At 43.7% G+C, this 27812-nt stretch overlaps 1 protein-coding gene across 6 annotated transcripts in view; it reads right to left on the bottom strand.

The window, feature by feature from the left end:
* Positions 1-27812, bottom strand: part of LSAMP (limbic system associated membrane protein) — a 1016799-nt gene that overhangs the window by 151143 nt on the left and 837844 nt on the right. For all 6 annotated transcript variants that reach the window (XM_021549182.4, XM_085591629.1, XM_077781239.2 and 3 more), the window contains one exon: positions 19705-19937. In XM_021549182.4, the coding sequence (XP_021404857.1) occupies positions 19705-19937 (233 nt within the window). The remainder of the gene's footprint in view (positions 1-19704; positions 19938-27812) is intronic.

Raw genomic sequence — 27812 nt, forward strand, 5'->3', positions numbered from 1 at the left:
TTACAAGTAAAGAGTTGAGAGTCAGAGAATTTACCACCAAAGCTGTTTGGAAGCCTGATGAACAGCATGGGATTGGATCTAGGTATCCCCAGTAGGTACCAAACACAGGGGTAACCTTCCTCTCTACTCTAAAGGAGTGTAACATCTTTTTCTCCTGCCTCCTTTGATCCACTCAGTCAGGCTGGCCTCAGCTTTCTCACTGCTCCGTACCAGGGGCAGTTGACTGTTTGCCCATCACAAACATTTTGTTTTTTCTGCTCCTGTACTCCCCTAGAGATGAGACAAAGCTCACCCACAGATGGCATGGTGGGATGAGCCAGGGACAGCATGTCTGACAGAGGAGCTCTGCCTCACCTTCATGAGGTGATGAGAACCAAGTGCCAGGTCATAGGATGACAACAGCAGCTGGAAGCCAGCTGTGTGTGCTGCTCTCCTGGCTAGCCTGGGTACCTCTTCTCCAGATCCCACTGCTCACAGCAGGAGGTGTGCAGCCATTATGAGACATGTTATATTGTGATGCCTTCAGGCAGAGAAATTCTGCCAACAACCAGCTACTTGTTCTGAAGGAATAACGGGGAGAATGTAGATTTATTTTTTTTCTTTCCTTTTATGCCCTGTGGATGAGGTGCAACCTATTTTTTTAACCTATTTAAAGACTTTGATTCTGCTGTCTGTCACAGTATTTGATTATCTTCCACAACTGTCACCAGTAACATGGAAATCCCCAACAGTTTTCTTGGGGCTCTAGACAGGTCAAGGCAAACCTAACATAAGAAAATATTTGCTTCCTTCTCTTCTTTGCACTGATTGTTGATCTTCAGCAGTTTTGGAAGCAAACACAATGGTTTTGAGTGTGTGCTGGTTGGACCCCAAACAAGGAAGAAGTCAAATGTCTCAGAAGTCAGCTCCAAAGGACAACAAAAGAGGACTGAGAGCCTTGCATTGCCAAACACAAGAAGATCAGGTGTTAGCAGTCCCTGATCTCCTAGGGAAGTGGAAATGTGCTACCAGAGTTGCTCAGAGAGCTGTCTCGCTGATCATTCCTGAGCCTTACTGCTGACACTGCAGTACTGTATGTAGAGAGCTCCAGTTAAGGGGCTGGAGACATCTTTCTTCTTTTGGCCAGGAGCTGCCTAGAGCTCTACTGGCTCAAGAAAGGGAATGCTTCCTCATAACTAAAGAGTCAAAACCCCTTTAAACTCAAGAGATGGAATTTACAATCCAAATTTCCATCCCGACCTTCAAAAGCGTAATGGTCAAACACTGAGTAAAATCCTGACAGCATGCTAGACTCCCTTCACTGTGGTGAATGTTCTGTGGGGAAACCCTTGAGGATGGACAGCAAGACAGAGAAAAATGCTTCCAATAATTTCTTATAATACAGGAAGCAAGCTGCACCAATAGGCAAGGTTGCCTCTGATGCTTAAAACTGAACTGGAATTTTTAGTGCTCAGCCTAAGAAAGACTGGGAGGCTCATAAGCACCTTATTAGTGACAGACAGTAATGTGAAAGAAGCTATTTTGTCTCAGGTTACTCAAAACCTTTAATGCTGATCCAGCTCTTCTCCTGTATACACAAACATAACCCTATTTGCTCTTTCAGAGATAATCAGAATCAAGCAGTTGGTAGAGGCATAAACATAATTTTCTTAAGAAAACAAACTACAGAAGAATTTACACATCAATTTTAAGCTGGTAAGGATGGTGGTTCAGTTAATTTACTCTCCCAAAATAAAACATTTAATGTAAGCATTCTTGGAAGTGTTTTTGCCCAGGCTGGATGGGGTTTTAAACAATCTGGTCTAGTGGAAGGTGTCTTTGCCTATGGCATGGGGGTTGGAACTAGATGATCTTTTAGGTCCCTTCCAATCCAAAACATTTGTATTCTATGATTCTATGATTCTATTATTTTTAACCTAACCCCACAGTCAATAAATAGAGTGATTTTGAGAAGCTGATTCATTCCAAGAATTTAAAGACTTCCTCAGGTTAGACACCTATTAGAAGGACATAGCTCAGTGGCAGATTGTCACATAGATTGTAGTGGCAGTACGCTAGGGATGACCACACCAGTTCAGCACAGTCCCCTAGGACTTGAAGAGAGTGGACAATGCTAGGTGCTGGTGTCATGGCTCATCAAAAGCCCCAGATATGGTGAACCAGATCCAGGGTCCATGCAGGAAAACAAGGCCAGGGATAGAGATATGCTACCTAGCACCCAGGTCCAAGATCCATCCAAGAGATGGCACCAGAGACCCAGCTGAGGACAGGGACACCTAATACGCCAATCCAGACCTGAGATTACATGGAGAGTAGGTGGATACCCCTGCAGAGACTGATCAAGGTCCAGTTAGTGCACTCAGGGTCCTGGCATACAATGCATTTCCTGAAGAAGTAAAAATGGCTCTCCATAGGAAGGAAGATGTTGCATCTGTCCAGAAAACCAAACAAGGCACATAACATCTCAATCGTTAGCCCAACATTAACTTTTGTGGGAATAAAAATATCCAGTGGGGATGTATTTAGTTATACTAATGTCTTTCCTCTCTAAAACTATAGTCACTGCAAGCACTTCATATGCAGAATGACTAATTGAAATGAGCTGTGCAATTTTCAGCTTAAACCAGCTCCTTTATGCTCAACATCCGCCCAACATGTAATGACACAGTTTTTATTTTCATTGAGGATTCAGCATCTGGGCAAAACAGAGAAAGCTTTACAAGTCTTCATTCTAAGTCAATTAGAATTTAAATGTAGGTCAAATGCTAGGGAGAAGAATTGGACCTGCAGCAATTCATATCTCAGATGTTCGTGTACTCTAGAGACAGAAGAATCATTTGCACACTTATTCTATCTTCAAGGCTGGGGGCATTTGGAAAGGCAGGTTTGCTCTCTGCTGCATAGCTAATAGTGTTTTGGCCAACTAGTCTTTAAACTTTCTGGGACTCTTCTACCTTTGCCCTTGGGAGGCTATTTCACAGCTGAATACATCCCATTCCTGATTTGCTCTTGCTAGTCCTAGCTATGACCTCCACAGAGGAGTACACACCTTCTTACTTGTTGAGTTTGATAGATGTTTGAGGGTGTTTTTGCACCTAGACCAAATCCAACACACCCCAGCACTGGTATGGAAAACACCAGGAGCAACTTCTGTGAAGTCAGTGAAATTGCACTGATATAAACCAGATCTCAACTACTACATGGACATACACATGCACACATGTATGTCTGTCACCCACTACCAGAAGTATTACTTCTAATCTAAACTACTTTTTTCCTTTTCCCTTCTCCACTCCCTCTGCTGCTCATTAAAACTTATCTCTCCCACCTACAATGGTGAAGAGTCAGCAGGCTGCCCAGGTAGCATTAGCTAATGGGAACTGACAGCTTGCCACCGTTTTCTGAAGGCTAATGTTTTGATATCTGCCTGTCTTCCAGCCTGACTGCTTCTATGGAAGACTTTTATCACAGGGAGATTGACCTCAGGCAGGAGACATTTTGTGTCACTGTGAACAACTGAAATGAAGACACGATGGGGATGGCAAGAACTCACTAGCAGAAAAAGGCATGGAGAAGAAAACTGATGAATACCTGCTTTGCCACTGGCAGTGATTGGTCCTTTAATGAACGAATTCACTAAAGAACCTACACTGTGGCATATTTTGAGACCCTGTAAGAGGTAACATTAACTGATGATAAACTAAAAGACCAGTCAAATTATGAGAAGTATTTTCCCACTGATTTACAACAGTTTGGGATCCAATTAGAGAGTTCTTCTGCCAGTTAGTGCCTTGTGAGGTTCGTAGGCTGCCTCACAATGGCTTATGGGGACACAGTCTGAAATACGTGTGGTACTTGGGTTTTGGTACAGTAATTTTTACTACCTTTTACTGCAGAGATGTGGAAGTGAAAAAAAAAAGTTAAAATGTTCACAGCATGGATACCTGTTCATACCTAAAGAAAGTAAACAATTCTGTTATTGTATTTCCCTGCTGAGATGCCATGTCCCACATGAGCCTTAGTCTGGAGGACTCACTATTCTCTTTATTTCCCAAGCTCAATATTCCTGGCTGAGCTATCTTAAAGATACACTTCAGTCTTCACTCCAACTGAAAAGCACATCCTTTTCAAGAATCACAATTTCTTCCCATTTGAGGTTTCTGAGACTGCCATGAAAGGAAAAGGTATTAATAAAAAAAACCCCAAAAATATTCCTTCCCTCCCTGCATGGTGTCAAGTGTGCCCCAGATATGCCTTGCAAAAAAATCAGGTCACTCTGCTTTTAGCTTTATAGTACTGGGTTGGAAAGCTCCTGAGAAGGAATGATTGTACAGCTCCTAAGAGCTCAGGACTCCACGTTCTACCAGAGGTCTGAGCTTCTCCTTCCAGAACAGGCCAATAACTGAATGTCCTAGATCAAGGAGGAGCAGAAACTACAAAAAACTGGGAGGTATAGCATCCAAGACAATTTTCTATTTCATGTGTTCCCTTCATGTCAGACACTGTCCATGCATTTTGCCTGAGTGCCCTCTAGATCCTTAAGAAGTCTTCCTGCAAATAAAACTTAAATGTAGTCAAGAAACTGCCCCTTGTGTGGAGCTCCAGATCAAAACTTTCAATGAGAACTGATATAAAGCTTTTATCTCCACAGACTTCTCCCCAGACTGATGAATGCTATTGCCACTTCCCTCCAAACAGAATATGCCTGCATTGTACGTAACCCTTCTATTCAGAGATCCTTCTCTACATCAATTATTCTGCTTTGCCTTATCTGCTGGATTTACTGCATTCCCTAGGAGACACAATGCCTCTTAGATGGTTCTCTAGCAGATACATACAAAAAATTTACCCTTACAGTTTCTCTTCCTCAAATTGGGTGGCACAATATCAGTAGTCTTAATTTACCCTCTGTAGTTTCAAATGAGTCTGCAACTTCTGACCAAGAATATGTGCTCACTGCTTCATTAGTGGGACAGCAGACACTTAGCAACATAAATGGTGCATTGAGAACTGGGATTTACTTCCTCAAAGATGGGTATCACTCAGAATGGGCTGTAACAATCTCTGAAGAGGCCAAGTGCCTTGTAGCAGCAATGAATAAGGAATGACTAAGTAGTTGGACAGAGCTGCAAAACCGAAATTCAAATTCATACAATGCTGAGGGAGGCCTATCTCTAGGATGGTGGTTTAAGCTCATCTTGAGATACAGGAATTAAGTATTGCATAGAAGAGAAATCACAATTTTTGTATATTGCCCAACACTGTTCAATCACCCCTACAGTCATCCAACATGCCCTAATTGCTTCAGTATGTTCCTGCAAAACAGAAACCGAGAGTGACTTGGTCAGAGACAAAGACACAGATCTAAGATGTGCACAGAAGCAGTCGTCCGATAATGATGACCAGCTGTCACAGGCAGCAGAAACCTCCTGGCACTTGGCACCAGTGAATTTTCAAATACCCGCTGGTTGCTGCTACCCCATTAATTGTGGGCGCTTTGCCCAGTCTACATTCCTGAACAGGTTTTTTCTTCTCTTCCTTTTCTCTCTTCCTTGCAGACTTCAAATACAGTTAATAAAAAATTTATTGGGGCAATGAAATAAACACCCATTTGATTTGATCTGGGAGCCAAAGAGAGGAGTTTCTGCTGTTCAGGTGTAGACTTAAGAGTTTCTGTTATTGCTGCCAGAAACGTGCCCACAAACCCCATATAGATAAATGGAGGTGGAGAGGTGTTTGGGAGTGTTTTTTTTGAAGGTGGGAAGTTTGCTTGTTGGGTTTTTAAGGGAGTGGAAAGGCCTGGGAGACAGATCACAGTGTGTCCTTTAACATGAGGAAGAAGAGGATTACACTGTGAAAGCCATAGAAAATAATGAACTTTGAAGCACCAGACACGTGGCAGCACCCAGACCTGATATGCAACAGGTACTGCAGCTCCTGAGAACTGCATGTGCAAGCCAATAAATACCTGGAGTTACTTTTTAAAATCCTATATAGTTTTACCTTCATGGAGAAGAAAGAAGATGGTAAGAAGCGCTTAGGTTTAACTCTAGTGACATCTCAAAGGAGTTCAAGGACTAGAGAGATGGGGCAGCAGGAAATCTGAGAGAAAAATTAAGTACCCTGGAACACTTTGGGCTAGAATAGCAATACTTTTCTTGTGAAAAATTTAGCCTGTGCCTCAGGCTGTGATGGGCTGGTGGCAGAAAGTGCAAAAATCTTTTCAGGGGAGTCCCTTACTCTCTGGCTCAGTGGGAGAGAGCAGGCAGGAGCATCCAATCAAGGAGACTGCAACCTTTCACTGGGATAACTTGTATGAATTTATGTCAGGCTTATAGAAAGAGATTTGGAGGGGAATGGAGTTGCCCTTCGCAAAGACAGGTAAATATGTCAGGGATTATAACTGAAAGTATTGTCCAGTAAAGAACAGATTATAGACTAAAACAAAATGTATTGTTATACTATTTAATGTCACACAGTGCAGGTTATGGCAAGAGGAATAGTCAAGACCTGTCAAAGCAGCTGAGAACACAGACTGTGGGAAATGACAGAGTCTCCAGAACTAGTCTTTTACATGGTTTCATCTTTCCTGCATAGACATACAAGGTGGATTCATGCCAACAAATTTAAGACATTGAAAAGTTTGCTGTGTAAATCTAAATTAGTAATTTACATTCTGCTTGTAGTCCAAAGTAAAAGAGACTTCTGGGGTATGATATTTCACAGTATCTCAAGGCAGACAGCAGAAAGAGTAAGATGCCACCTTCTCACAACAGACTACAGATGAGGGCCAGATGACTAGCTTAGATTTGTGTTGGTAGCACTCAGACGTCTAAGATTAAGTGTGATGAATCTCAGCTGCAGTGCACCACTTCTGTTTGCAAGACTAAGAGTCCATACGGACAAGAGACGCAACACCTTCAGAGAGTCTCAAAATACTAAGTGACAGATGTTTATCTCTGGGCTTGGGTTTTAGTCCTGTCCCTGATAGGATGCCTGTGCACACAACCCCCTGGATTTGTTAAAAAGAGATGAACCTTTAATGACCTTGAATGGTGAAGTCTATACTGCCAATATGGTTTGTTCTCTTTTGCTCCAGAGAGCAAGCCAAAGTCTCTTGTTTTTGCTCCAGTCCTTTGGACTACTATGGACACAAACCATGAGATCACTCTCGGGCTCTTTCCCAGAATGAACAAGCGCATCCCTTCTCAGAGAAAGAGCAGGCACAGCTGATATGTACAGCAGACTCCAGACATGCAGATGATGCCAAGTTCAGCTTCCTCAACCAGTGAAAGTCCTCCAACATCAACCCCACAGCCCCTGAGCTTTCAAATCCCTTCATACATTCTTGTGGCATGGAACACACACTGGCTTCATGTCATAAAAGCACTGGACTGTCAGACTGTGTCCCAGCCTTTGTTTTAAGTACTTCTAATCAGAAAATATAATAAAATAAGAAACTAAAAAAGAAGCATGTCTCAGGGCCACAGGGTCACCAGAGAGAGCACAGAGGAGACCAGCCCTCCCCACTGGTCCCCAATGTAGTGGGGACATGTTCTATCCATTCCAAAAAGTAGTGTCATCAAGTAGCACAAACACGAGCCAGGCTATGACATCTAGGTTGGGCTTTCCCTGATATTATCCATGCAGAATGTAGAGGCAAAACCAAAGTGTCTACCTGAATTATGAAGGTGGTCCACAGGCTTTACACAGCTGTAAAGATTCTCCTGGAAACCAAACATGCCATGAATTATGTGAAATATATTCACAGTAGTTAACAGTGGGAGTCACTGCCACCCTGTTAACACTCCCTTCAAACAGGATCATGAGGGGTGATATCCTTATGAATTTTGGTTCTTAACCTCGTTTTGTAGGCCAACAAGTGGATTAATCTTTTAGGTAAAATTGTGAACTGGGAGCTCTATGCAGTCATAATCCCTAAAATCATAGCTGGATTTGTATTGTCAAGGTCATAAGGCTTCTACCTTGCACAGTCTGTTCTGTAGCTATCTGGGGAGATTTATCGTACTTATTCCCAAAGATTTTTTCTTTTTTTTTTTTCATTCAAAACAGGAACATACCCAGAAAGTCACATTCCCATCAGTATAACAAGGGGACAATCATTTTGAAGAGACTCTCCAGAATACAGCTGCTGCTGCTGCAGCACCTGCGTGAGGACCATGTGGAATTGAGGCTTAGGATCTTGCTTCTTGGCTTCCCTCCCTGTGAAAGTCTCCTTACTCTTTGCCTGTCTACACTTAACACATTAATGGCATACTTGCTGTATACCAAAGCTGAGAGTTGATCCTCCCAGTTAACGAAACCTGAGGAGATGTCCCAGTCACTCTCTGACTGAGTACAGTTTACAGTACTCTAGTCCTAACATAGCACATCTTCTGGTGCCATATCTCTGGTCTCCTTGCTGGGAATTTTCTCAAAGCACCAGACAGTGGTATCAACTTCTATTATGACCAAGCCAGACATGGCCAGATTCTCCAGACCCACGACCTTACATGCACCCTACACAGAGCTGAGTATCCACATGCCCAGACAGTGTGAAAACAAACTCACTGGTCCTGCAGCCTGTCTCACAAACTGAGAGCACCTAAAGGTGAGATGCCATTATGTTCAAATCTTTGCACCATGACAGTCCTTTCTCCACACATTCAAAGGGAGTGTCTCCTAACCTTATTAAAGGCAAAATTTTCTTATACTGCTGATAGAAAAAACACAGAAAGGAATAAAGAAGATAATAAATAGGCTGCCAGAGGCCAAATGTACGCACCCCAAAATTAATGAATCATTCCAATTAAATTATTTGCCCTAAATTAAAACTTATCACCAAAATCCAATTCCTGTTTCATTAAAGAGGACTTCCCTAGTAATCTTTTTTTTTTCCTCCACATATTTTTTTAAAGGTAACCTTCCTGGAATGGGGAAAAAATGCAGCTGTAGTCTATTTTTCTGCTTGAGAAGCACCATAAGTTTTATTTTTGAAGAAAAGTTCCTTATTCTTATATGTGTCCACATAATAAAGACATTCCTAGAAGATTTTATGAAAGACTGTTGACACACAAGATCATACAATCAAATAGACAAAGTAAGGGAAATCTGATACATGAATATGGAGGGAAATTTAAAAGCAGCATCGCTGAAGCCTCAAGTAGCCTCTGGCTTTTGATATCAGGACTGAGAAAGATCACAACCCTCATCTGGGGGTTTCCAAAGGCCCTTTCAGGAAAAGGGGGGCAGACAAATGATGGCACTCCCAATGCATTTTTGAGAAACAATGGGATTTTTCAGACTTTCACACAGCACTATGACTTCTCAGGCAGGGCTTGGCTCCTGCTACCAGAGTGCTGTTCACTGATAGCCTGGGCCTGGGAGCAACCCAGGACTGCCAGCAAGAGTGGCCATGTGCTTGTGCACCCTCAGACTGCCAACACCAACCTCTGTTCCCTCACCAGGAACAATCTTTTTCTTTCCTATCTTCTGGTGGAGATGAACAGTTTTTAACCTAATATTTGTGTTCTTTTTAAAAAAGGACATTTTCAAAAGCTGTGGCTAGGTTTTGAGAAAGTGCTCTCTGTGTGAATAATCTGTAAATGGAAGCCACATGTCTAAGTATCTGTTTCCTTTTTGTCTATTTTGTTGTATGCACATTTGGTAAGTTCTTTTTCCCTTCTAACTATCACATCTTGGGCTTTGTTAAATGAAACTGCTATTCTGTTATTTTCTTGGTGTTTTTCTTATTCCAAAGCAGCCAAGTACTGACATTTTAGCAGCTATACAGGAAATGTGATATTAAGGAATTATTTTCTCAGAGTATTTCTTCACTTTCTGTTGAGTAACGAGCTGGTACTGGGGTAGCAATTTCAATGTTTCTTAAGATAAAAACAAGAGCTGGAGCTCTTAAAAAGCCATCAAAATCCAAACCCTGAAAACCTATTACCTAATATGATTTATCATTCGTTGTTTTTGTGGAAAGCAGCAAGAGGCTTATCCTACAAGGCACAGCCTGCATACACACTGAAAGGACAGACCACAGATCCATTCAGGAGTGATGAGGGCCAGCCCTGGATAGAGATAAATGGTAGGAGAACACGGTTACCATAGGTCAGCTGGGGTCAAGCTGCACCATACAGACACAAGGATGTGCTACTAGGTACAGCACAGAGACCATGCACACTTGCTTTTCCCCACTCTCATTTTAGAAACACCATTTCCTTATTCCCTTCTCCGAAGTGACTATTTCCTATTTCCATAATTAATTCATACTAAAGAATAAAATTGAAAGCTTTTAAGGTAGGGAAGAAATGTGCTTCTTTCTGTAAGTCTTGATGTTGGTTTTGAATTGTTGGCTCAATTTAGGTTTATTTTACAATCTGTTTCTAGCCAATTCCAATTTCAAATGAAATCTTGGCTCCAATGGAGCAAAATTCCCTTTAATTTCAGTGGAATCTAGATTTTGATCCAGGTTCTCATCCACTAACAAATAGTTATGATGACTGTAGACCGTAACACAGCAGCCAAAACCAAAGAATGTGGGCTGGTGGACCCCAGGAATCTGGAATTTCATCCCATGTGGAGTTTTGAGCATGGCAGATTTGCAGCATTGACTCAACTGGAACTGATGAAGTAAGAAAAACAGACAAAAGGAACACACTGTTCCACGAATGTTGGAATTGCAAGGCCTGGGTTATCACAGCTGTGTGCCCTAAGTCCTGCTGCCTCCTACCTTCAGACCTCTTGACTGGTTTTAGTCAAGTGGGCACCTGTGGACAGTAAAGCGACATAAAATTTGATCTGAGTCAGAGAAATATGATTCACCTTAGCTGTCACCCACATTACAAGTAAAGAGACAAACTGAGCCTAAAGTTTCTAATGGAGACTAGCTATATATCTTTGCTCATTATTTTGAGTTAGAAATCCAAAGCTTCACATCAGATCTTTTTTGAGATTTAAAAAAGAAACAAAAACAGATTTTTGTTAGTTTTCAAGCTACTAAGCAGTTACAGGCCTGCCATGTGAAATGAATAAGCTATTTATTCTGGATTATACCAATTGTTATTTTCTGCAAAGAACTCTCATGAGGATGTGGCAAAAAAAATATTATTCACTCACTACTGACAAAACACTGGCCATCAGGCAGGGAACAGGCAAGGGGAATCTATGACTTAGGACATCCAAGGGGACATATCTTGTAGGCCAATTAAGTCAAATTTCAAAGCTTACAACAAGTCAAGGCAATTGTTGCACTACCACAGCCTCTTTTTAAAGCAGTGGGAGCAGGAACACACTTGGCTTTAAATGGATTGATATGTGCACTCTCACAGCTAATGGTTATTTGTGCTTTCTCCAGGGTTAGCAGACCTGGTGGTAGGACTAAGTTCTTGCTGTGTTAGGAGCTGAGAGAAAAATATTGCCCCTAGTCCCATGTCTTACAGTTCAAGCTAGGACTTGGGACTGCAGACTGAGCCCATCAGACTGAGAAATAACATGGCAAAACCTTTCAAAGCACTGTGTGAATCTAGAATCAGCTGATGAGACAAAATCACACAGTATCAACTGATACCACTCTGAAGAGTCCACTCAACTAAGCTGATTTATATGACTAAGGACTTGGATTGTCGTATCAAGAGCCTTCCTCCCAGCCACAGGAAAGTATTCCATGTATTTTGTGCTATACTTCTTTCTCCAAAATGAGCAAGCATTTTTTGAAGCATTCAGTTTTTGTCTCCAGCTTGCACCTGCAAAGCCAACACCAAAATAGTTCCAGAAAAAACTCCTGATTTATGCACTAAGAAGTGCTAAGCTCCAACCAATATAACAGAGCCAAAGCCTAAGCTGCATCATATCGTTCCAACCGTGCCTGGAGATAAGAAAACAGAAGTTAAGAGGCGTCAGGGCATCATAGGGATGCAATAAAAATACTAGATGAGGAGTGAAAGGAAATTCTTTGGTAACTTATAAAACACCAGGTGCCTTTTCCTGCACTTTATGAGTTTGCCAAAACAAAGCAGCACAGAAAACGTAGGAAAACTGCCACCAATACTATTGTGTGCCTGACATTCTGGAATTAGTTTTCTGGTAGAAATGTACGGCCCATGGTAATAGCAAAAGTGGTGCAGCAAGATCTCTCAGCTTATTTTCCCCACCAAACTGCTGTCACTTCCTTCCAAGTGTACTGGACTTCTTGCTTCCAGTTCCTGTAATAACCTGAATTTATCTCCTCCCTTCAATCTTTGTTTTCTCCTCCCCCACTATTCCAAGTAAAATGATCTTTCTTCTTTCCTCCCGGAAAATTCATATTCCCATGTTATCTCATTATTCTTTGCAACAGCATGCCAAACACACTGTCATTTTCCCATTGGCGCTATGTCCCAAAAAAGACAAAGTGGTCTGTGCTTGCTCTTACCTCCTGCACGCTCCCTGGAATGAAAAACGCTCCAGTGTTAGTGCTCAGAAAGATCCCTCCGATTTCTGGGCTCTGCGCCCACAAAGCAGGCAAGCCAACATTTCTCAGAGAACAGCAACTGACTCCAACATCCTTGCTGTCTAGCTAGCAAAGGAAAAATAGCTTCAGCTGTCTTCAAACTGCTCTGCTTCCAGCGCTGGCCAAAGAGGTGGGAAGGCCAGGAATGCCGTAAGAAGGTGGGTTTCCACCACAGATCTGCTGAGCTCAATACCAGCCCCACTCCAGTCTCTCAAGCAACCCACCACAAGCAATGATATCCACTAGTGCTGTATTCTGGCAGGAATAAAAAACAGTGAGGTTTGACAGAAAGAGGTGTGGTGTTGCAGTATGCTCGGGCTATGCTTTTCCCCATTTCCAGGGACTCCTGTGACTCTGATCACATAAGAGTGTCTCCCCTCCTTCCTGCTGTTGACAGGGTTGGCAGAGAGCCAGAGAAGCCCTCCCTGTCCAGAGCCTAGATAAGCCCATGACCCTTCCTGTCTACCCTCTTTCCGCCTCTCTTTCCCCCTGGATCTCATGGAATAAAGAAGCTGGACAACCACATCGGGGTGAGAGCCTTTTTTGAATCCTTGCCCATCTCCTGATGTTCCTTCCCTCAAGGCCTCGTATCACTGGGCTAGCCTAATAATTTAGGGGCTGAGAGAGCTAGGAGCATCAGTGTGGAAAGGCTAAAAGGATGTATGGCTCCAAAAGTACTTCTCAGACTGGGATCTTCCCTGCAGCCACTGGTCAATCTGTCTGATGAATTTCGGATGGCTACTTAAGGATGAACTGGACTGGCCTGAGAAAAGTCTTGTCTCCTCACTTATCACAAAGAGAGTCCAAGACAACCCACAGCAATAGTAACATATACATTTGGTCAAAGAACCTCATTCTGTATCAGGTGCCAAGGTAGTGACTGCCAGAAATTATCTCCACTTGATACCTGACTTCAGGCTCCTAGAAAACATACTCTTGTGCCTTGCATCAGTTCTGCTTAGAAATCTTTCTCACAATCCCAAAGCATTACCTTTCCCTATTGCTGTCCTCAGAAATGAGGGCAAAGGGCCGAGCATATCACAGAACCACAGAGTTGCTTAGGTTTGAAAAGCCCTCTAAGATTTTTGAGCTAAGCCAGCACTGCAAAGCCCACCACTAAACCATGTGCCTAAGTGCCACATCTATACATCTTCTGAATTCCTCCAGGGATGGCAGACAGTGCACTCCCACATCAGCCCTAGACCCAGCTCTAACCAAGGGCCTTGCTGGCACAGCAGTTTGTGCTGGGGAAGCCAGACTGACCTCAGATGCCTGTCTGAGTAAAGGATCTCTCTGTGCTGTACCAGTCACCAAAGTCTAATTTCAGGAGAGTGGACTGAGAGGGTGCACAGCTAATCCACTCACAGAGTTAATAATAAACTCTCTATGGTTAAATCCCAGCAACAACAAATACATCTTTATATCATGTTGAAACAATGACCAGTGAGTCTGAATCTTTGCAAGCAAGGAGCACCACAAAGGCAATTCATAATGGAGAAAGGGTACATTCTGTACTTCTTTTCACACACTGATACCTATCAGTTAGAAAGAAACTGTAGGATTTGGCCTTAGCTGCTATGCACTTGACTTTGGGTTTGTGATTAGGGCTGGCCAGTAAACAAGCACTCCTCATTGTGAACATTTGCTACTGACATTTCCAAATTTGTTTTTGTTTTGCCAAGATGACAAAGCCCTTAGTAATTTTGTTTTTCATGACATGAACACTAAACCAATGGAGAGCCCACAATCTTTACAATCAATAACTGGGGATCACAAGAAACGTTATAGAGTCTGCGGGAATCCCAAGCTGTGAGTGAAAATGTGAATGTGGAGCTCTTCATACCTCAGCTGAATATGGTTAGGTTTTATATGGGCTGTGGTAATGCTATACCTTTTTGTCTCCATAATTTTGACCAGCAAAAAGCACCTCAGACCTGTAAAACCTTCCTGATTAAATTTTAATCAAATTCAAAAACAATTGAATGTTTTTGTTTCACTGAAAATTACAACTACTGCCACTCACAATGATGCCTATCCATACAGCAACAATTTGCTTCCTCCTAGTTGAGTCACTCCTCCAGATTGACTTGTATAGGCCTAGGTCTTTATTGCAGAATTTTTTAAACCCCATGCATGCCAAGATCTCTGTGCCCTTGTGCCTGTCATCCTGATGAGATAAATAAGGACCATAGGAATTTCTCCACTGTTATCTAATGCCTGAGAAAGGCTTGAGGATAGAGTGCTAAAAGAGCAAGAACCCAAGGTAATGCTGGGAAAGGAGCAGCCACTGTGTCCCTGTTACGACCCAATTCTCCTGGAACAAGTCACTCAGCTACTGGAACAAATGATTAAACATCCCATTTATAAGCACCAAGAGAATAATAATGGAGTAAAGGGAAAAAAAAAGCAATGTACTTTTGGCAAACACATATCATGCCATCCAGGCCTCATTTCCCTTTTTTTGTAGGATAGCTGGCATAACAGATAATGCAGAAGCAATATGTGTGATTATGTGATATATCTTGACTTCAGAAGACCTGACAGTCTTCAACAAGCTAAGAGAACATGGTGGATGTTAAATCTCCATCAGGATGCTTCAAAGAGCTGCAATCAACAGACCCCTCTCCACCAAGGACGGAGGGTTTAGTGGGCTGCTGCCATAGTCTGCTTTTGTGTCCTGATCTCTTCAATACTTTAATTAACACCTTCATGATGGAACAGAAACGAGGCACCTGACTTTTGTCAATGACACTACACTGGGGGCAGTTGCAAGTGTTTTGGAGCCAGGATCGTAAGTAAACTGAAGTGGTCTCCATGGAGAGACCAACCAGATGGCATCCAACAGCAGCGAGCACAAAGCAGTATTCTCAGGGAGTGGGGGAAAACCAATTAATGTTCAAACACAAAAGTGAAGAATGAGCTGCAGACCAGTAAGAGAAGATCAGAAAGGCAGAAAGACAAATTAGTGAAAGCAGTGAGGCGCTCATATAAAAAAGGCAAATCTCATTTCATTCTGGGGTTAGGTAAGTGAAGTGTGATATGCAAAACACGGCTGGTACTTGTATCTGCATGACTGAATCCTGAACTGGAACTCTTGTTTTGGTTTTGGACAGTACATTTAAAGAAAACATGTAGACAAATCAAACAGTAGTGAAATATATATGCTGCAGGTGTTGAAAAAATACGACCTCCAGAAAGCAGTGAGCCCGTTAACTTGGACTAGAGATCTCTGAGACACAGAAATTGAGGGGTTCCAGGCAGATAAAATATAGTTTTGAGAAAGAGGAGAAATAACCACTGTGTGTCCTGCAAGGCCCAGAAATAATTGGCAGCAAAATCAATTTGGATCATATGTTAATAAAAGCTTTCCAAATGCAAGGAGAGTGAAATAATGGACATGCACCAGTTATGCAGGTACGTTTTCAAAAAATACATGTATGGTGTAGCCACTGTAGAGCTGATCTTGTCTCACTGCAAGGGGAAGTACCAGACCATCTCTTGCAGGTTCTTTCAAGTGTTTACTCTTTTGATCAGATGCCAGAAGAAATAACTGGAGTAATAAACAGAAAGATTTACAACTGGCCATTTTACCTAAATGAAGCAGCTCAAAATGCTTTGAGTGAGGTGGTGGTTCAGGGCAGTCCCTTGTTGCATTCACCCCAGTGGAGAGGGCACCTGGTAGCACCTGAGTTGGACAGAGACAGCCACCTCCAGTCTAGAGGATTGCAAGCAGTGCTGCCCACCTGGGTCAGAAAGATGGAAGACATGGCCAGGGTTGTACCAATGAGTCTTTTGGCAGCAAATACCTCCTTCTACTAGCAGAGAAGCTTTATGTTTACTAGCTTTATGCTTCAAAAGATAGAAAGACTTATGAGGACAACTTTTTCTACTTTTAGCTGTCTGTGAATTTTTGATTTTTTTTTAAATGTCATTTCATTATGCCCCTTTTAGACATCTGCAATATGCTCAGTTGAGAGGGATCTTCAATCCCAGTTGAGAGGGATCTTATCCATGGACATACATACTTAAGAGAGGAAAGGAGTAGATCAAGTAGGCTGTTTTTGCAGGGATCAGTGTTGGCTGACAAAGTAAAACTGGTTCTTCTCATGTGAATACTAAAGGACTTGGGCATACATGGAAATGTTTGGGTTTCCTGATCATGGGGCATACACGTTAGAGAGGTGATGTCCCTTTTTCTGTGATATACTTGTGCAGCTCTGGCCCGCAGAGTTCACCAAGCAGAGCTCACCCCAGGGAAAGCTGATTTTCTCAAGGCTGGAAAGGACCCAGTCCTAGAATGCAACTCCACTAGAGTGCAGTGATCTAAACGCAGAAAGCATTCAGGATACAGTGAAGTCTGCCTGCTTGAGCTGGCATTGTGGACATGGAGTGTTCTCCAGTTTTAAGGGCTCCAACAGCACTCTAGGATCTGCCTACCCACTTATTAGTCTCTCATATAGCTATCCCATTTGTGTCTAGGGGTTATAGAAGTTGTGTTCTCACAGGGGTTAGACAGATGAGGGAGTTGATCTGGGAGAGATTAAGGATTTATCTTTGGTAGTGGGACACAGAAATATCTGTGACAACACTGAGTGAGAGGAATAGGAAGCCTGGACATGGCCCTAAACCAACCATTGTCTCCAGGGCAGGAGCAGCTGTCATTGCAGTATCTTTCACTGGCAAATCCAGGCAGCAACCATGTGCACAAAGCTAGCAATGAGTCTCTGATCCTGGTTTGTTTTCGTTTCGCTGAACTTGTTCAAAGGAGATCACTGACCATCATTCCAGAAATTCTCCTCCCAGATTACCAGGCAGACCAGTTGACCACTCTATCATTTAATGTTTCAGGAGCTGTATTTTCTTTTATTTATTTATTTTAACATTTAGGATGCCCAGAGCTTCAAAGAGTCTATGTTTAGAAATGTATGAACACAAAAAAAAGGAAGTAAATAAACTACATAAAATAAATAAAACAAAATAGTTTAGCATGACTCAATAAACTCCTTTAATTTGTACCACTAGCAGGCTATTTTTCAGGCAGACAATCTGCAAATCTTAGAAAAATCAATATAAAAAATATAAAAATTTATCTTAGCAATCAATATAAGAAAATAATACTCAGAGACTATAGGGATTATTTTCTAACATACATTATTTTGTACTGAATTAGTTTTACTAGTGAAGATTATTTTAAAACATGTTTTAAATGAGACAAACTCTTCCTAATTGGAAAGGATTTTGTATTTATATTTTTCTTCACTTTTTTTTCCCAGATTAAATTTAGTTTAAAAAAATTAAAGCTATGAGTTTTACCTAATTACGGGAATATGCAGTAAGCACAATATTACAATGGGTCTTTTATTAAATCTGTGGCAGGTGTTAGAACAAAGATTACCCACAGATACCTTATTTACAGGCATTTAGAGTTTAGGAGTGTCAAAACCTAAATTTCCTCATTCTCAGAAAGGTGGCAGTAGTTCAGAGCCAGATACCCACGTATTTAAGTGAAAGCAAAGCTAGAGAACTCAATTTTGCTGCTTAGGCCCATATCTAATAGGCACAAATAAAATTAATAATACATATGCACGGCTCTAGAATTCATTTATCCCTATATTTTTCTTGACAGGTAAGTGGAAATTGTGTGCTGTGAGATTTCACCAGCAATAAACCACCTACAGAGGGCTGGCTCAGCTCTGCTGTAGCGAGCAGCAAGGCAGGGTACACCTCCAGGGCTGGGCAATGCATTTTGTGCAGCAAGCACTCAGCCAGGCCAGGAGAGCTGCTCTGTGTGTGGGTGTGGGCCACTCTTTGTGCTGCTGGGGGAGGATTCTGGGCAAGAAAACCAACCAGGAGCCTTCTGGCTCACTACACCTGTGTGTAAAGCATCACCTCTAACCACACATCCAGACTTCTTCACCTTGCAGATAAACACTTAGGATGCTACTTAGCCCCCCAGTTTGCCAAGTAGTGCTAGCAAGAGGAAAAGTCCCTTCCTGCATGCACTCATAATCAGAGCGATTCAAAAAATTTCTATGGGAAATGAAATCTGCAGCCTTATGGGTTACTAGACAAATCAGGAGAAACAATAAATTCCTGCCTGAAGGATAATATAGAAGTTGAACATATCTGTAATATGTATCAAACATATTCATACATATCTATCACCTAAGCTGCTCTATAAATATTTTAGATAAATCGGCAGATAGACAAAATAGCATGAAGATTTAAAGCAAAACTAAACAAAACTGGGTAAACTCACTTGTTTGGTGTTCTGGTCTGGACAGGATAGAACAAGAGTAAACTCACTAATGACCTTACCAAGAACTAGTGAACTCTTTAATTGTTTAATTGCTGTTATGCCATAAATGCAGGCAGACAGAGAAGACAATACTGGTTTGCCGAGTTTCCTGTTCTTTATAACACACACAGGAGAAGGGTAGCTAAAAAAGGAAAGGGCAACATAAGGTATGTGGCAGGTTCCCTCAGGTGCCAGGTTTCACACATGCCCAGTGATGGTGGACCCTGCAAACCAAGGACCCAGCACGGAAAAACTCACAGGAAAATTAATTCCTTAGCCTAGCAAAGAGTTGACTATGGAAGACCAAAAAACACAGCACAGTAGCTTGTTGACACAAGAAAAAAGAAAGGAAACCTGAAGAAGGAGGAGGCGAAGAAACCAGAGGGCTCTCTGGGCAGAGATAAGGCACAATGTTCTGAAAAGTGTCATTATAAACAAATGCTTTTCCATCAGTGCCAAACAACCAGAGCCAGGAGCCAGACTTGCATTATATTAGAATATGGCTTGGCGTTACTGGTGTCCCCTGCTCTGTCACCACTTTTAGAAGGACAAACTGACAGCAGAGTAAAACCATGCTACGCCACAGTGGAAGGGAAGAGTCCAGCTGGCTCCTGTATAAACATAAGGGACACACAGGCTACTGACTCTCAAGTTTCTCTTAGAAAAATACAGCTCCTTCAACTCACTATGTGGAGTTGTGTTTGCACTGTATATCCCCTCATAATAATGTCCTTCCATATCCCCTCTTTGTATCCATTTGGTTCATCCCAGCTTTCCCATCAGTACCTGTATGTCCATCAAACCCCAAAATCCCTGACTCATCCCCCTATCTCCTCTCAGGTGAGGTGCCCATCACCTCAGCATCACTGTGTCATTTGCTCTTTGCTCTCTGATCAGGCATGTTGCTTACCTTGCACGATCAAGTAAACCTGGGAAGTCTTGGGATGATGCTGTGTCTGCACTGAACACGTGTAGGACCCCTCATCGTAGACATCCACTTTCTGGATCCGCAGGCTGTATTCCAGGGGGTTTCTCTTCTCCAGCTCTACTCGAGGGTCCAGGGACCACTTGTCCTCTCCCGCAAAAATGATGCCGGAACGATTTAACCAGGCCACCTTAGAGCTTCTGTCTTCTACATAACACCTGCAGAGGATGAGACAGGAAAAGGGGAGATTAACAACCCTCTCCATCATCTCCCTTTTGTTCCTTCTCTTTACTGCTTTGCTGAGAAATTTCCCACCACACTCCTGCCTTGCCAGTGAACCACAGAATCTTCTCATCATTATTGTCCCATGGACAAGTACTTAACAATTTAACTCTATTGAAGAGTTTCAGGAATCTTTGTTTCATATATCCATGGGATTTGGGGCAGACATGTCTCTCGTTCTCTTTTTCTTTTGCCTGTGGCCTCCCAAAAATTAATTTGGAAGGCCACAAAAGATCTTGATTATCAAATCCCTTCCAACACTGCCAGTGAGAAAGGTTGGAAGTAGCTCTTCCCATTCTTCTCCTTCACCTTCAAAAAGTTGAGTATACAATAGATAAATTCCCAGATCCCTTCCAGCCTGGATGGCAATAGTTCAGGGCTCCAGCTTTGTCAGCTCAGGGAACAGGTCCTCCATCCCTCAATTTCAGCAGCACAAGGGGAGGAAACTAGTGTATCTCCTATCTACATCCTTCTGACAAAAAAAAAAAAAAAAAAATTGTGGAGTTATTTCATTGTTCAAACATCACCCTCCTAACACATACACACACACACACACACACACACACACACACACACACACACACACACACACACACACACACTTGCTGATGCACATCTACTTGTTTTGCAGGCAAGTGCAGATTTCAGGCTGAAAACGAGAGGCTGTGGAAGTGTCACTGTCATCCCTGTGACACACACAGCATGTCCTATGAACATCTCAGGTGGACAGGAGAGGAGGAATGACAGCTAAGGGTGGCAAGCAGAGGAGCAGCAGGATGACCAGAAACTGCCAGGGTCCTGACTGCCAGCCTTCCCAAGTCAGAGGACAAACTTACCACGTTGCAACTGTAACTTGACAAGTATTTTGATTGTTGATGGAGAGCAGAGTAGGTTCTGTGAAAACAAATGCATTTTTGGCAAAGGTATCTGCTCTGTACCACTTCCTACCACCAGAAGGAGATTTGCACAGAAAAGATGAGGAGCTGCCACTGAGGAGACACATCCTGCTCTCTCTCAGCTGTATCTCATTCAGGAGGACTGGGGCTGAAGAAGACAGGCAGGCATAACTCGTCTTTCACCCTGGCAGATGCACCCCCAGGGCGGGGCTCAGACAGGCTGAGAGCAGGTTTGCCCTGCTGTCTCTCACATCACATTAGCTCTGCAGATAAACATAGAAGCTCAGTCTCCAGAGCTGTTGCTCCTTGACATCTTAGAGCTCTGCCCACAGTGTTCCAGAAACCAAATAACTCAGCACCTCTTGCCACTGCTATTACAGAATCACAGAATAGGTAAAATTGGAAGGGACCACAGTGAGGTTGTATGGTCAAACCAACCTGCTTGAGCAGGGTCTTCCTAGATCACATTGCACAGGATTGTGTCTTATTCACCACTATTCATGCATATGTTGTATTTGAAAGAAAAAAGAGAGAGGATAAAGATTATTGCTTCAAGATAAGACAAGTATTTGACAGTAGGCTTTCATACAGCCTTTCACCATGGGTCAGGCATTTTCCAAGTTCCTCTATTTGAATGCATTTCATTCAAGGCTGCTGCAGCTGCTTTCACTTGTGATGTGACCCCACCATTATGGTGGCACCTCACACCCACTCCCTTTTGACAAGCACATGGGTGTTGTCCAAATTGTTCTGGGGTTACTTGTGGGCAGGAGGAAAGCCAAGCTGCGTGGGCATGCATGGGAGCCATGCCATACTGCTGGCCAAGCTGTAAGCAGCTCTGTCTGATCTGACAAACATTTGCTTTAGAGAGCAGTCCAACAGATTCTGTCCTTTACTGATGATGTCCAGCCAAGGAAGGGTGAGAATTTGTCCCTCAGGCCAGAGCCCACCCTCCTGGCCAGGCAGGCACTTGTCCCAAAGGTGAACTCTCAGGTGTGATCTGAGTTGTTTTCAAAAAGCTATTCTTTGTCAAAAGAAAAGGATGCAGGGGAACCCATGAGCAGTCACTTACAGGTAGAAACCAGCAGCACTACGATGGGGCATTGCTCCAGTTCCATTGACCATCCCAGGCAGTAATCGCCAGTCATGGAAGGTGAACGCGAAGACCCAGGGAGCTCCAAGGCTGGGAGCAGTGGCCCTGTAGGAACACCCAGACTGCCTTTGGAGCTGGCTGCCTTAGGGTCAAGAGTCCTCTTGCTAATGCAAGAGTTGTAACAGCACCAAGAATCAGGAGTCAGGTATTTTGGTAGTGAAAAGCTAAACAGATTAACAGCGGAAGCTGAAGTCAGTGGGAGCTGAAGTTTCTCAGTCACTTCTGAAAATCCCCCTGCAGTGCTGTTGAACTCCAGCAGACCCATGGCACCACACCATCCCCATCAGGCTGCTTTCCCATCCCCACTAGACTACAGTGAGCACTCAGCAGCTCTGCCACTACAATGAGCACTCAGCAGCTGTGCCCTCCCCTAATCATTATAACTCTCTGGGGTAGCCAATATGCCCTTTTGTGGTGTCTTGTCATTAACAGTTCAGTGGTGTGGTCTGAACAAAGCCTTATCCTTTGTCGGTAGCCTTCAACCAGAGACCCTCCCTCCTCTCTCTGGAGGGATGTCTTACATGCATCCAGGTCAGCCCTAGGACAGTGGTCAATAGCTACAGGCAGGCAACCCTGCAACTGCCCCTGAAAAAAGTTAGCAGGTGCTACCAAAATAAGGAAAGGAAAAAGGAGAATGAAAAGAGGAAAATGGGGGGAGAAAGTGAAATGGATTTGAGCCCTCTGTTCACCATACCTGTTCCTCTCAAGCTGTCAGGTAAAATCAATGTACAAATATGGAAATTCCAAGTCCTGGCATGCTCTGAACATGTATCCATGTAGATGACACATCTCAGTATGTCTGTCTGCACACACACACCCCCTTTTATTCTGCCAGAGATGCCACCCAGCTGAATGGATCACGCTTTAATAAGGATTTATGGTGATGATTTTCACAGTGTAATAAGTGCTAATTCAATACTAATAGAATATTAAATGGCATGTTAACTGACATTTTAACTGCAAAGCAATAGGAGCATGGCATCAGCCAGATATCAATGGACTCTTATCGCTCACTAATAATCAATAATCAAGTTCAGAGAGACAGTCAAATGCTTTTCATTAGACTTATTGGAAGCATTACCATCAGCCTCACTGAAAGCTAATAAATTATTTGTGACCCATGCATTATTATTTTCCTTATGGTTGCAGGTTTGATTTCTTGACATCTCTGATGTGGCAAATGAGAAGATGGGTGAATAGTGATGGGCATGCATTGCATGATCACTGTAAAAACCTGTGAACTGTTGATCTTGCACCACTTCAAACCACAGACACAGAAGAACGAAAGATCTTGCTGTCATGCCCCATTAGTCCTCCTTGTAAACAAACACAGCCAAGTTTGGCACCTGAAGTTTTTGAGCAACAGTTGGATGTGGAGAAAGAAACCCAGGTCATCCTTGCATTCCTTCCCCAGTCTCATTTTCCCCCCATGTAAATGCAGACAATGGGGCTGAGCTGTGCTATAGGAGGGAGGGGATGGGGTGATGCTTTTCTGCAGGAGAATGATTTTGAACCTTCAGCAGGAACCATTGCCTTGGATGGGCTAGAGGGCTTCCCACCATCATTCCTGGTCCTTGGATTTTGTGACGGGCTGGGACATCTGGCAGCATGCAGGCAGGGGAAGGAAGGAGCAAGTCATGCTGCTTGTCCTCCCTCCTCCATCACCTGCCAGTCTAACATGCAGCACTGGGCCAAAGCAGCGTTCCTAAAAACCCACCTTTGTAAGCTACAAGGAACATTCCATGTGGAGAGAGAAATATTTTTCCCCCCACCTTCTTCAAAGTATTGGGCTTGTTCCTATTGATGGGAGAGAGAGCGAGTGATGAAAAGGAGAGTGAGGCTTAGGCATCCCCATCTCCTATCCCTGCGAGGCACGCCTGGAGATTTCACCGCTCGTCCTGCCTCACTCCGGCCTTGGTGCTTTGATTCCCAGTGACTACTGCTGCTCCTCCAGTGGAGGCTTTGATTTCCCAGCGTGTTGCTGTAACACTCATCGCAGTTTATGTTGTGCCTGTCACTCCAGCAGCTCTGGGCCCTAAGCTTTCCACCCTCTCTGCCCTGGAAAAGCCCAGCACAGCTTCCCCGGGCTGCTGGCAGCCGCTGCCAGGCTGAGCCTGCGACTGAGCAGGCGGATGTGGCAGAGCTGGGATCTCAGCAATGGGCTTCCCATTCTGTCCCAGAGAAAGCAGCACAGCACAGCACAGCACCTACAGCCTAGGCTGGGAGATGGGGTAGGGGTATTTCATCCCTTTGGGAAGGGATGAATGATATTTAGAGCCTAGAATGATGAAAGAAGCCCTTTGGGGCCTGGTGAAGCTGCTGTTTAAATGATTGCTTTAACATGGAGATTTTACAGCATTATCAATGATGTATTGGGTTGCATTGAAACTGGGATAATTATTTGGGGTTTTTAAATTGTTGTTGTAATTCTAATTGGGTTTTTTTTAAATTTTTTTTTGTAGCAGACCCAAACCCGCAATTCTCTGCCAGAACCTCACAAGTGAGAAGAAGCAAGCAGCTAGGACTAATGAAATATGCTGTGCTGCTTTGCCAGCAAGCCACAGCTCTTACCTCATACTGGGGAAAAATAAATAAATAGTGAGTTTATGGACTGCATTTTCTGCCTTCTTCCTCCAAAGCATGTTGTGGTGACAGCTCTGTGCCACAATTCCCACACTCTTCTTTAATAATCTTTTCTCTGTTAACCCTTTCATCATCTCTTCTGCAAGACAATCTCTGTGCATCAGGCCAAAACTCAGCAGCCTGCTGCACACACAATTAAGCACCCAAACCCCACCCCACTGCTCTCACTGAGGGACGTGCTGCCCTTTTGCCAGACGGTGCCACAACCCGCCCTGCATCAGATCTCCTGCCTTCGCCTCAGCTCTGTGATGAGCCCACTCTAATCTTCTCACTTCACACACACTCTTACAAGATCCAGCTAACAGCTTCCCCCACTGCCCTCTACCCACAACAGCAAAATGGCAAGAGGGAAAAGAGAGAGGGATCAAACACGGCTCATTCGGCACAAAACAACATCAGCTCCCGGCTGCCAGCTCCAAACATGCACGACAAATTCTCTGTTGTGTTGCGAAGTATGATCCTGGAAAGCTAACGCAGTGGTTAAACACAGCCTTGCTCCCAGCTTGGGGAGGAAAGTTCAAGAGCAAATCATGCTCATCCTGTTTCACCTTGTCTCCTCAAGCTCTTCAGTCCTTCCCTGCCTGGCAAGCAAGGACTTGGACACAGCCGTGGTCAGCCAGGGTGGCAGCAAGAGTCCGGCCCCTCTGCTATGCCCTGGCAGGGGCATGGGCAGCAAGGGCTAAGGACAGACCACAGCTCTGACCTCCCAGGCAGGGCTGGAAGAGTCCAGCCAGGCTCCACAATCCCACTGCAGTGCTGGATCCTGCCAACATCTCAAGAGCAATGCAGCACTCCCACTGCAGTCCCCACTAGAGGAGTACAGTGGCGGAGCACAGAGGAGCACAGAGTCTGGAGGAGTAATGTGGGAGCTCCTGGCCCTGGGTGGTTCCTACTGCTCTGGATCAGGCTCCCCTCAGCAGGAGAAGCTACAGAAGATGCCCACAGCTGAACATATCTCCACCTCTGCAAAGGTAAGGCCTCTTAAGTGGATGGCACTATCATGGGAGATCATATCAACCAAGCAGCTGAAACCTCCTTTCAGTCAAGCACCAAAAGCCTCATTTTGCTGAATTTGAATGCACATGGACATCAGTTGTTACTCAAAATTCTCCTCCCTACTGCTACTGCTCCTCTTTTTCCCTAGCCTGGTACAGCTGCTGCTCCTCTGCTTATGTGCCATGATACACAGCAGGGTCACTGTTTGAGAGGGAAAGCTGTGCCACAGCAGGATGGCTTTCCAAAATGTGGCATAAATAGCTCCTGAGTAACCACTGCCAGCATGATAACACAGGCCCTCGGAGGGATTTAGAAAACTACTGCTTAAACTCAGTCCTGTGCTGGAAAACTGTCAGGAGGGGGAAACTGCTGCATCTGTTCAGCCCATGCTTTCTCTCAGCTGTATTATGCTGTGACCTTGATCGTCACACCTGTCTGCAGCTCCCTGGGTATTTCAGCACTCAGGTGACAATTTTTGGCCATCCACCTATTGGGAGGGTGCATGGCTGATAGGATGCCTGCACTTCTGTTCATCCTCTTTAGTAAATTGCCACTTTAGGAGTGTGAGGCTAGGATGGACTTACCAGGTCGTGAAGCCCCAACCTCTGTCAGCACAGCCAGCTGTACTTTATCATCTTTTTCAGAGATGTACCTCATTCCTACTTTAGCCTACTTTAATGTTCGATAGGGGAATATCTCCTCCTGCTTTGCAGGTCAGACTGCTTGAAGTCTTTCTGTTCTGCTGATTAAAACCTTTTTTTTTGTTTCCTAACTCTAAGTCTAGATTTATTCATACCTGGCTTATAGCCATTTCCTCTCATGCCAATACCATCTTTTGGCTTAAAGAGCTCTTCTCTTTCCCAGATGTTTATCTTTCACTGTGTTCAGAGATAGCAATCATATTCCCTCTCAGCCTTCATTTTCCTGGATTCAACAAGCCAAACTCTCCTGGTTTCTTCTTGTATGATAGACCCTCCATTGCCCTAAACATCTCAGTAGCCATTCTCAGCACCTGCTCCAGCCTGAATTCCTCTTTCATGACCAGCATTTGTACCCAGTTTTCTAGGAGTCCCAGTGCCTTGTACAGAAACATTTCTGTCTCACTGTCTCTGCCATCAACTCTTTCTAATGAAAGAAAAAAAATTGCAACCATAAAATATGAGCATCAGTGCAGAACTGCTCATGTGCTGAAAACATCCTTTTCTCTCAGTCCATGTGGTATGCATGGAAAATGAAACCCAAGGGAATTTACAAAAAATACACTGGCCTAAAAAGACAGCTAGCTGCCCTGGCTTGCAGACACACAGCTGGTCTCACATGGGTTTTCTTTCTGTTAAAATGACTGTTTAAGAGTAGAGGTTCCTGTTTGTGTAGGGAGAAAACACAAACTCACAACAGGAATCAAGCCCAAAATACAGTGATTTTTATGCCAGTACTCTCAAAGGGTGGATGTAACTATATCAGAATAAGAGAACTTATGCTGGCATGATTTATTGCTCTTCCCATCTGTCGGGGATCGGTATACCTGCATAAACAACTTCAGTCCACATCCACTCCAGCAGAGGAACCTTCTTAAAAATATCAATATGAGCTGCTGTGAGCTGCTATGAGCTTAACTCCATCCCACCCATATCCCAGCACAGTTTAAAATTTCAAAATACAGAAAAACCTCAGAGCGAGACCTACCACCAACAGTACCATCTTTTCTTATAACCCACCATGCCCAGGAAATACCCTCCATTTCTTTACAGCATAGTCAGGAAATCTTTGGACAGGTCTTTTCCCATTCCAAGGCATGTTTCTAGGATGACTGACTGCAGTCCCAGGCCTCCTGCCAGGGGAGACTTGCTCCCCACGTGTACGCAGGAGGACGAACTGCTCTCTGGCTGACGCTTGCAGAAATGCCAAATGCTCTGACAGCTTGCATCAGGGTCTTGCACTAAAATCAGTCAGGAGGTTCAGGCTGCTGAGGAAACAGACACCGAGCTCCCTCTTTCTCTTTTGGGTTAGCTGAGGACTTGCCACTGCTCCTTTTCAGTCCAGCCAGAAACCTGGCTCTGCTCTTGATCCAGAATCATTAGGCAATGCTCATCAGCTATTGATCACTTGGCCTTAGTGAAATA

The sequence above is a fragment of the Lonchura striata genome, chromosome 1 (assembly GCF_050655825.1).
Source record: "Lonchura striata isolate lonStrDom1 chromosome 1, ASM5065582v1, whole genome shotgun sequence".
NCBI lineage: Eukaryota > Metazoa > Chordata > Aves > Passeriformes > Estrildidae > Lonchura > Lonchura striata.